The sequence below is a fragment of the Saccopteryx leptura genome, chromosome 4 (assembly GCF_036850995.1).
Source record: "Saccopteryx leptura isolate mSacLep1 chromosome 4, mSacLep1_pri_phased_curated, whole genome shotgun sequence".
In the NCBI taxonomy this organism is placed as follows: Eukaryota; Metazoa; Chordata; class Mammalia; order Chiroptera; family Emballonuridae; genus Saccopteryx; species Saccopteryx leptura.
The window spans coordinates 139,780,991-139,792,489 of NC_089506.1; the positions used below are offsets into that span (position 1 = coordinate 139,780,991).

The 11,499-nt window shown below is 38.4% G+C and overlaps 1 protein-coding gene across 2 annotated transcripts in view; it reads right to left on the bottom strand.

Moving 5' to 3' along the window:
• The window catches only part of EDIL3 (EGF like repeats and discoidin domains 3), a 537,490-nt gene extending 536,095 nt beyond the window's left edge, over positions 1–1,395 (bottom strand). For both annotated transcript variants that reach the window (XM_066381791.1, XM_066381790.1), the window contains exon 1: positions 782–1,395. In XM_066381791.1, the coding sequence (XP_066237888.1) occupies positions 782–848 (67 nt within the window). In that variant the 5' untranslated portion in view covers positions 849–1,395. The remainder of the gene's footprint in view (positions 1–781) is intronic.
• Between the last annotated feature and the right edge of the window lie 10,104 nt (positions 1,396–11,499).

An 11,499-nucleotide genomic window follows, 5' to 3' on the forward strand; every position in this document is an offset into this window, starting at 1 on the left:
TTCACACAAGTCATAGAAAACACCGCTAGACCAGCTCTTACAACTTTTCCGCTTTCGGACGGGGATGCAAGGGCCGTCAGGCCCCTCACAATGTTCTATTTCCAGAGTTAAGCTTGTATGGAAGGGACTGCAAAGCTGGAGGCCCCTAGGATTAGAGGAGAGGCGGATTCCCGGGGTTTTCCTGTAATCGATGCTGCCTTCGTGGATAGAGAGTCAGAAGAAAGCCGAATTAACTCGTCAGACCTTTTTCCATCCCACCCTCGTTCAAAACTCCCAGCATTAGGTTCGGATTCGCAAACTGCTCAGCCCGGCCCTCATCGAAGCCACCGCACCTCAGGGGCAAGCAGTCCTGCGGCTCTCTAGCCTCCTCTCGTTTCAACTAGGTGACTCCCCGGGCACGGCGCCCAGGAAATGCCTGCCCTGTGTCCAGAGAGGGCTTTGAGAGGACTGCCCAGGGAAGGTTCGAGCGTCCATCCGATGCCCAGTGAGCGGAGGAATCTCTGGTACCCAAGAGCGCCCTTTCCTCCCGCCTCCCTTTCTTTCCCCGTCTTTCTCCAATCTCACCTCGTTATCTCGCACCCTCTTTCCCCGCTCAGCCCCGCATACTCGCTCTGACTTTGCTAGCACTTTTCCAGGTAACCCAGAGTGTGCGCCTCCTCCACGCAGCCCGCGGTGTTCATCCCCCTACCCGCCCGAAGGACTGCCTCCAGCCCGATGCACAGCGTTTCCCAGAGGACTACGCTCCGTCCCGCACCCAGCGGCGGGACCCCCGCCGTCTCACCTTTGCAGAACTGGGGGACACTGAGGCTGAGCACGACCAAAAGCCAGGCGGCCACCGAGCGCTCCATGATCCCTTCTCCCGGACTTGACCCTGGCTGGTCTGTGGTAGTAGCTGGGGGCAGTGTGGCCCAGGTGACTCCGCACGGCAGCAGCAACCCCGCCCCTGACAGTGAATTCAGAAAGATGTCTTCTTCCCGCAGCGCTTCCTTAAACAAATTCTTGGAGAAGGCGAGAAAGAGTGGATGACCAAAAAGAGGAATCTTTCTTCTCCCTTTTCCTGCTCTCTGGCGCAAAAAGGTGGGCGTGCTTTGGGGAGCTGCCGGGCTCAGCCTCCGCTGCGGGTGGGTCCCGGTTGAGGCTCGGCAGGCGGGGCGGGGCGCGGGCTCCGGGCTGGGCTCCGGTCGCCGGCACCGGCAGACCGCAGACGGTGCGCTCAGCTGGCGCTGCTAGCGCCGCTCTCGCTGCTCGCGGCTGCGGGGCTTCTGACTTGGAGAACAATGAAGCGTGAGCAGGCGGGGGAAGCTATCCAGCAGCTGGGAGCAGTGTGTACAAACAGAGGCGGCGTGCGTGCGAGCCTGGGCCTCCCAGTGCGTTCCCCTCCCCCGGCGCCACCCACCCCCTGTCCTCCCTCGTATTCCAACCCTCAGTCTCCCCCTCCCTACCCCGTCTCTCTCTCTCTCTCTCTCTCTCTCTCTCTCTCTCTCTCTCTCTCTCTCTCTCTCTCCCCCCCCCCCCCCAAGTGGCTCCTTCTGCTGGAAAAGAAAAGGGAGACAACGGCAGCCACACCCTGGCACCTGCCATCGCCTCCGAAGTTCCTACATTCCTACGTTGTTTGTCCCTTTTCCACACGGGCCAGAAACGCTGGGGTTAAGGGAAGCACCTTTGCTATCTGAGATTCTCCTGATTTCCAGCATTGACTTTATAATTAACCACATTAAGGATTCCCCTGAAGTCCAGTTCTCGGCACAGCCAGGAAAAGAAGTTAAGAGATTTTGAAAAGTGGCCCTTGGGGCACAAAGCTTCAAGAGAGAGAGAACCCTGCAAAGCAAATTGTCCTGGGTTCTCAGGATTGCAGCCTACTCAGCAGCCAGACTGATGAGCTAAGACAGGGCTGCTCTACTGTTCTATGGTTCTCTCTGCACTTTTGTTAGCTTTGGGGCTGGGACAGAGAGTTGTAAGCTCATCTCTTCAAAAGGGCAAAAAAGTGAAGATGAATAAAAGACATGCGACTTGTTAAGCAGGACATCTGTTTCAGATGGGAAATATTGGGGCAAATTTGGGGACCGTGCAAGAAAAGAGAAAGAAGGCAATGACAGATTCTTCAAGCATCACTAACGTGGATCAAATTACCCTGGTACCCAACAAAACAATATAAATGGACTGGTTTTTGCAGTGAAAGTGGCTGAAACAAAATATAGCGGATGGTTTACAATACTGTTCTCTTTTTCGGGTTAGAATGATTGCTTAGTGTACATGGATTCAATCCCGGCAGTTTCAGGTACCAGAATGAAACACAGCCTCCCCTCTCCCCTTTTTCTAGAGAGGATAGTAGAAAGACAGAAACACAGACACAGAAAAACTGAAGGAAACATTCTTAATGACTAGGATTTGAAAGGAGAATGCACTAAGAAAAGTATAATAGGACATTTGACCATGCATCTTCATCTCCTTTTGCTTCCTTGAGTTCTTTAAACTTTAAGTTCCATCTTCCTTTTGGAATTTGAAGTAAGATCAAGGATGTAAGACTGGTGGGAAGTCATACGTGTATATAACTATCAAGGAGTTCAGGTATTGTACCACTGGCAAACAAAAACAATAGCAACAGAAATTATTTCAAAACAAGGTTTGTTCAAATCTCATGTTTGGTGGGAGGATAAAAGAATATTGTTTTCTGTTAATAGATTTCTAAAATGTGTTATGTTTTCAATTGCAGTTTACATTCAATATTATTTTGTATTAACTTCAGATGCATATCATATTGTTTACACAACTGTATATATGTTACAAAGTGTTCCCTTTGATATTTTCAGTACTTAACTGGCACCATACATAATTACAGTATTATTGACTGTATTTCATATGTTGTACTTTACATCCCCATGACTATTTTTGCAACTATCAATCTGTAACCTTTTAGTTGGGAGACTAGGTGAAAGAAATAGTTTCTAAAAAATGACTTTCCTAAGGGAAAAAGAGAGAATAATTTATTTGCTGACTATTTTCATCTTTAAAGCCACTGATGTTGAAAAAAGAAAAAAGAAAGACACTGTCTAGAGCTGAAGCAATAAGTTTTAAACAATCAAATTCCAACTTTCTGGCACACCATTATTACTTAATTTTGAAAATGTTCTTTCAGTCATGCTGTGGCATGTCTACCATAAGGTATCCATTTATTTAGAAAGGAGATGTCTAGTATTAGTGTTAAGGTATTAGGATTTCTAAAAGATAGTAATAAATGTCAAAAATATAAAATAAAAAACCAGTGTTTCTGTGATATGATATTATTTTCTTATTAAATTCTCTATTTATTTCTACTTTTCTGATGATATATGACCTTAATAAGCATGTTAGGAAGCTAACTATTTTTTGACAATAGTATGTGTTACTAAATTTTTTAAAAAAATTTATTTTCTTAAAAACTGTCCTGGCCAGATAGCTTGGTTGTTTAGCATTATCCAGAAGAGCAGAGGTTACCAGTTCATTCCGTGGTCAGAACACATACAGGAACAGATTGATATTCCTGTCTCTCTCTCTCTCTTTTCCTTCTCCCTCTCTAAAATCAATAAACTAAACATTAAAATAAGAAAAGCTCTTTAAAAAAAACTCCAGATGAGCATAAAACTACATTAAAATGTATATTCTGTGACCAGATACCTGGAGTTGTGACTATAAATGCCATCCTGTATTACCTGGTAGAGAACTTGTAAAATATGTTGCCAGTTTAATACCTCTACTTGCATAAGTCCCATTTCTGGTCTAAATCTGATACATAGCCTTAAATCATAGTTCCCTGTGACTATTTACCCCTTCTATTTTTACCCTCTTATTGATCATGATCATGTACCAATAAGCCTTTAATTTCAAAGGTTCAAGGCAATTTACCCAATTTCCATGTTTAGGACTCATTTTACTCTTGCTAAATTCAGATAGAGCCTGTTCAGAAGTGAAATATAAGAAATGTTAGAAGACCAAAAGAAATAGATTTATTTTAAAAAGAAGAAAAAATAAAAGGATGAAATTCTATTATGAATCCTTTACCTCACATGAAGTGCTAATCATGTATGAGCCAGCCCACGGTTTTATAACCTCTCCACATATGTGTCTAAAGTGCCCCAAATGAATCAGTATACCACTTGAAGATAGCACTTCTCAAAATATCTTCTTCAGGCTTACTTTCCAAGATGTTAATAGGTTTCTGGAAAAACAAAAAAATTTATATGGTCAAATAATTTAGGTAATATTGCACATCCAAGCAGCATCTTGAAGATTCTCGCTGAATAATAGCATATAAAACTTTGAAAGTTTTTGTGATTAAGAAACTTTTCCAAAGGTGTTTAATCCAGAATATTGTAAAATTTTCTTTTATCACTAGGACAAGCTTTTTCTCAGAACACTTGTTAACATATTGTACACTTAGTGATACAAGAAAAAGAACTTGGAAAACATTGTCAGAAAATAAAGCAGAATAAAGTATCAGCAAAATGAACAAAAATAGGACTCTGGAAAGATTGCTGATTTTTAAAAATTGTTCCTTTTTGCTTAGAGTTTGGACTCTGGAGCAGAATATTTCTGAATTGGAATACTGTCACTACCCCTATAACTTGTAACATAGGCAAGGTAGTTATTGCCAAGCCATAGTATTCTCCTCTGTTAAATGGAGTTCATAAAAGTACAAAACTCATAGTAATAGGTTATTGTGGTGACCAAAGGGCTTAACCCAGTAGGGGGTTCATAGTGATGAGGATGATAAAGAAAATGAAGAAGGAAGAGGAGGAGAAAATAAATAAGACAATAATAACCTATGGAATTCCAAAAAAGATTTTCTCAATAGTTGGATTATCTCCATTCCCCATCAACCATCCCCAGTTAAAACAGCAAATAACACTAAATGCGGCATTTCTTATTATTTCTGTAATTATGTAATGGTACTTACAAATAAACTAGATATAGGAAGAGTCTTAAATTATTTTATCAAATTGTACTCAGTACTATTTTTTTTTTAAATTTAGTGAGAGGAAAGGAGGCAGAGACAGACTCCCACATGCTCCCCAACCAGGATGCACCCAGCAAGCCCATTGGGATGCGATACTTGCCTATATGGAGTCCTTGCTCCCTTGCAACCAGAGCCATTCTAGCACCTGAGGCAGAGGCCATGGAGCCACTTCAGTGGAACCTTGGCTGTGGAGGGGAGGAGCAGAGAGAGAGAGAGAGAGAGAGAAGCGAGAGGGGGAGGGGTGGAGATGCAGATGGATGCTTCTCCTGTGTGCCCTAGCCAGGAATAGAACCCAGGACATCCACATGTCAGGCTGACACTCTACCACTGAGCCAAATGACCAGGGCTGAACTCAGTACTATATACTTTTATCAATTTGCATTAAAAAATTTTTTTGTTGTTTTGCATTTCAAGTACTTTACTTTCTTTAATAACCAAAATGCACTGGATTAAAATTTTGATTTCAGCCTTGTGTAATTCAAAGCAGAAAATCCAGTCAAGCCCCCACCTGGACTTTAGGCATATAGAACTGTGAGCTAATAAACTGTTGTTATTTTGAACTGCTAAATTTGCAGTAAGCTGTTAAGCAGAAAGGGAAAAATAACACAGTTGATCATTATTATTATTCTATTTTATAGAGAGGGAATAAGACATGGATTGCCTAGGGAGAGTGCCCATGGTTTCATCTTAGTGTTAAAGCAAGTAATTTTACTTAAACAATCTGAATTCAGAGTCTACTGCACTCTACTAGCAACAATTATGAAGTGTCAACTGTATACAAAACATTAATGCATTTTCACATATATTGCTTCGCTAAATCATCCCAACAAGCTTTATGAGGTAACTATTATTATCTCCATTTAACTGTTCAGGAAACTTAGGATCAAAACATTGAAGTAATTTGCCCAAGATTAAGGCACTACAAAGGAATGGAGCCAGGAGCCAGGGTCTGAGCCCTAGTTTAATTCCAGTAGTGATTTTCATAACCATTATGTTGTAGCTTCTATTTTGATACTTACTTTATGTATTTATAACATAGGTAGCTATAATAGTAATTGTCATTTTTTAGTATAGTCTGCATTCTCTCCGATCTTTTTAATTTATCACTTTAAAGTATACTCTGCTTGAATGTAGAGTTCCAAGCACATTTTAAAATTCTCCAATATATTTGCATAACTCAAAACAGTTGTTTCATTGCTCTCCATAAATACCAAGCTGATACTTTCTTCTCCAATCTTTATTCATGCTGATGTGATCACCTGAAATGACCTCTCACAAATTCTACTATCTGAATTTGTGTCTCCCCATAAGACCACAACAGAATCATAATTCCTTAGACTTAACACTTTTTATTTTTATCTAGTTGTTTCACTGGTGTTATAAATGTTTCTTGCCAAAATGATAATTATATGCTTTAGACATAATTGAACTTTTAAACTTCTTTAGTCCTCCCACCATGCACACTAAGGAACATCCATTATTAAGACTATACATTTTGGGCCCTGGCCAGTTGGCTCAGTGGTAGAGCATACACCCAGGGTGTGGATGTCCTTGGTTTGATTCCCAGTCAGGGCACACAGGAGAGGAGCCCATCTGCTTCTCCATGCCTCCCCTTCTTGCTTTTTTCTCTCTCCCTCCCTCCTGCAGCCATGGCTTGATAGGAGCAAGTTGGCCCCAGGCTCTGAGGATGGCTTCATGGCCCCCACCTCAGGTGCAAAGAAGAGCTCTGTTGCCAGCCTGGCCCCAGATGGGCAGAGCATTGCCCCCTAGTGGGCTTGCCGGGTGGATCCCAGTTGGGGCACATGCAGGAGTCTGTCTCTACCTCCCCTCCTCTCACTAAATAATAATAATAATAATAATAATAAGAAGAAGAAGAAGAAGAAGAAGAAGAAGTACACATTTTATACTAAATTCCCAGTTCCCAGTATATTTCCCTGATTGATTCTCCAGTGGATGCTGTTTCCAGAAAATATTCAGGGTCATTACACAAGAGTAAGCCTTTGCTTTCAGAATCCAATCCTGGTAAGAGAAATTTCTAGTACCTCTAATTCATTCCCTTCCAGTGACTTGATTTTTAGCTCCCTAAACTATTTTTGAGTAATTTATACTTTTATACAATAAAAGTTTAAAGGTAAAAACATACAGGAAATAAAAGTGTCTCTCTTAGTGTCATTTCCTTCTTATACAAAGTTTCCTCCCCAGGAGTCACTGCTAGCAGTGGCTATCGTGATATAATCTTCTAAAATATCTGTGGACACACACACACACACACAGATATACATACAGATGTGTGTGTATTGTATATGTGCATATATATATATATATATATATATATATATATATATACATACATGTTTTCCACAACAATTAATATAAATATGCATCTTTTTTTCACAAAATATTAAATTTTTCTGAAATTATATCAAGGGCAGTGTATTATTTCTAGAACATAAATCTCTTTTAATAGACACTTGTTATCAGGCTTTTGCTGTTGCCAAAAATGTTCAATGAGCACACATTACCTTGCACACAGGTGCAAGATAAACTTGTTGGAAAATATTGCTTAAAACAGCATTGGTGATTGAGGGTATGTACATTTAAAGTTGTGGTAGATCTTGCCATATTGCCATTCATAAAAGATGTATGAATTCATCCTTCCACCTGTAATGCATCAGAGAGCTTGTCTCCTACATTTAATGCAATGTATTAGCAATTTGGGGCTTGTCAATCTTGTTAATGAAAACTGGCATCACATGGTTTTGAATATCTCATAAGTAGGTCTTAGTGACTTTCACATATTTAAAAAAATTTATATTTTCTTTATGCTACTTGATGTCATGATATTTCATGTCTTTCACTCTTTGTTTTACTAGATCACTGACTTATTTCTTGATTGGTAGGAATTTTGAATGTATGAAAGAAATTAGTCCATTGTGTGTTATATTTATGTCAAAAAATTTCCCAGCTAGTTTACAGATAACTTGTTTGATTTCATTGGGTTAAAATGTGTTGTGTATGGAGTGATGAAATTTAACCATCTTTGGTTATGATTTTATTGGTTTTTATTTCTGCTAAGATAGGTTCTTACTATTCTGCATTTATAAACATATTCTTTTTTTTTATTTAAATAAATTTTTATTAATGTTAATGGGGTGACATTAATAAATCAGGGTACATATATTCAAAGAAAACATGTCTAGGTTATCTTGTCATTAAATTATGTTGCATACCCATCACCCAAAGCAGATTGTCCTCCGTCACCTTCTATCTAGTTTTCTTTGTGCCCCTCCCTCTCCCCCTAACCCTCTCCCTCCTTCCCTCCCGCGTCCTCCCTCCCCCCACCCCTGGTAACCACCACACTCTTGTCCATGTCTCTTAGTCTCGTTTTTATGTTCCACCAATGTATGGAATCATGTAGTTCTTGTTTTTTTCTGATTTACTTATTTCACTCCATATAATGTTATCAAGATCCCACCATTTTGTTGTAAATGATCCGAAGTCATCATTTCTTATGGCCGAGTAGTATTCCATAGTGTATATGTGCCACATTTTCTTTATCCAGTCTTCTATTGAAGGGCTTTTTGGTTGTTTCCGTGTCTTGGCCACTGTGAACAGTGCTGCAATGAACATGGGGCTACATGTGTCTTTGTGTATCCATGTTTCTGAGGTTTTGGGGTATATACCCAGTAGAGGGATTGCTGGGTCATAAGGTAGTTCTATTTTCAGTTTTTTGAGGAACCACCATACTTTCCTCCATAATGGTTGTACTACTTTACAGTCCCACCAACAGTGGATGAGAGTTCCCTTTTCTCCGCAGCCTCTCCAACATTTGCTATTACCCATCTTGTTGATAATAGCTAATCTAACAGGGGTGAGGTGGTATCTCATTGTAGTTTTGATTTGCATTTCTTTAATAACTAATGAAGATGAGCATCTTTTCATATATCTGTTGGCCATTTGTATTTCTTCCTGGGAGAAGTGTCTGTTCATGTCCTCTTCCCATTTTTTTATTGGATTGTTTGTTTGTTTGTTTGTTGAGTTTTATGAGTTCTTTGTAAATTTTGGATATTAGGCCCTTATCTGAGCTGTTGTTTGAAAATATCATTTCCCATTTAGTTGGCTGTCTGTTTATTTTGATATCAGTTTCTCTTGCTGAGCAAAAACTTTTTATTCTGATGTAGTCCCATTCATTTATCTTTGCCTTCACTACTCTTGCCTGTGGAGTCAAGTTCATAAAATGTTCTTTAAAACCCAGGTCCATGAGTTTAGTACCTATGTCTTCTTCTATGTACTTTATTGTTTCAGGTCTTATATTTAGGTCTTTGATCCATTTTGAATTAATTTTAGTACATGGGGACAAGCTGTAGTCGAGTTTCATTCTTTTGCATGTGGCTTTCCAGTTTTCCCAACACCATTTGTTGAAGAGGCTTTCTTTTCTCCATTGTGTGTTGTTGGCCCCTTTATCAAAAATTATTTGACTAGATATATGTGGTTTTATTTCTGGGCTTTCTATTCTGTTCCATTGGTCTGAGTGTCTATTTTTCTGCCAATACCATGCTGTTTTGATTGTCGTGGCCCTATAATATAGTTTGAAGTCAGGTATTGTAATGCCCCCAGCTTCATTCTTTTTCCTTAGGATTGCTTTGGCTATTCGGGGTTTTTTATACTTCCATATAAATCTGATGATTTTTTGTTCCATTTCTTTAAAAAATGTCATAGGAATTTTGATGGGAATTGCATTAAATTTATAAATTGCTTTGGGTAATATGGCCATTTTAATTATATTTATTCTTCCTATCCAAGAACAAGGAATATTTTTCCATCTCATTGTGTCTTTTTCTATTTCTCTTAACAATGCTTTGTAGTTTTCTTTATATAGGTCCTTTACATTCTTTGTTATGTTTATTCCTAGGTATTTCAGTTTTTTTTGTTGCAATCATGAAGGGGATTATTTTTTTGAGTTCGTTTTTGTAATACACCATATCAACAAAACAAAGAACCAAAACCACATGATCTTATCAATAGACGCAGAAAAGGCTTTCGATAAAATACAACACAATTTTATGTCTAAGACTCTCAACAAAATGGGTGTAGAAGGAAAATATCTCAACATGATAAAGGCCATATATGATAAACCATCAGCCAACATCATATTAAATGGCATAAAACTGAGGAGTTTCCACCTTAAATCAGGAACAAGACAGGGTTGTCCACTCTCCCCACTCTTATTTAACGCGGTGCTAGAAGTTCTGGCCAGAGCAATCAGACAAGACAAAGAAATAAAAGGCATCCATATCGGAAAAGAAGAAGTAAAGGTATCACTTTTTGCAGATGATATGATCCTATTCATCGAAAACCCCAAAGAATCCACAAAAAGACTACTAGAAACAATAAGCCAATACAGTAAAGTCAGAGGATACAAAATTAACATACTAAAGTCCATAGCCTTTTTATATGCCAACAATAAACATATTCTTTTATATTGTATTTTAATACTTTTATGGTGTTATGGTTTCATGTATGTATTCACAATTTTTATTGAAGTAAAATTTGTTTTTGTATAATGGTATATAGCATTTACTTGTTTTCGAGAAAACTACCAGTTACATTAAAACAACAACAACAAAAAAGCACTTATTAAATAAAATCCATGTCTGCTTTACTGACATGGCATGCCAACCCAGTCACTTAGTTATTATGTATTTGTCTCCACTGATTATTTTTATGAACTCATCCATTGGGTTATCTATTTATGGGCCAGTACCACACTCTTATTGTTTTAAAATGTTTTTAATAACTTCTAGGATAAAATACCTTTATCTACTTCTCTTAAAAAATATCTTCCCACTACTGTTGTACATTTATTTCTCCCATATGAACTTTAGAATGAGCTTATATAGTTGAAATGGTAATAAACATGTTTATAATATTAGTATTCCTATCTCTATATCCAAGTTTTCCTTTATGTTTCTCTTGTTGGTTTTTATTTAGGTATTTGATTTTTTTAGTACCCATCTAAATGATTTTTCCATTATATTTTGTAACTGATTATTTTATGTTTATATATGTGTGTATGTGCGTGAACTAGTCAATTTATCAGTCTCTTCCTATTTATATTCATTTTCCAGTTCATCCTTTGGGGTTTTCTAGATATACAATTTTATCACTTGAATATATGATAATATTAGTTTTACCTCCTGTGTTCAGATTTCCATATTTACTTATTTTCACCATCAAATTATTTTAACTGCTGCCCAATAAATGCTAATCAAATGCACATACTTGTATTATTTTTGACTCTAATATGACCAGTCTAGTGACCTTTTGCAGACACAGCCATGTGTCAGGTTCCCTGAGTCCAATGAAAGCATTACAGTAATTTTCTATATACCAGAATTTGCTTAAAAAATAATGAAAAAGTGACTTTAAGAAATCAAGTTATTATTATCAGTGTAGAAAGGGAGTAAGTGCTCATGAATGTACAAGATAGAATAATGTTTTCTTTA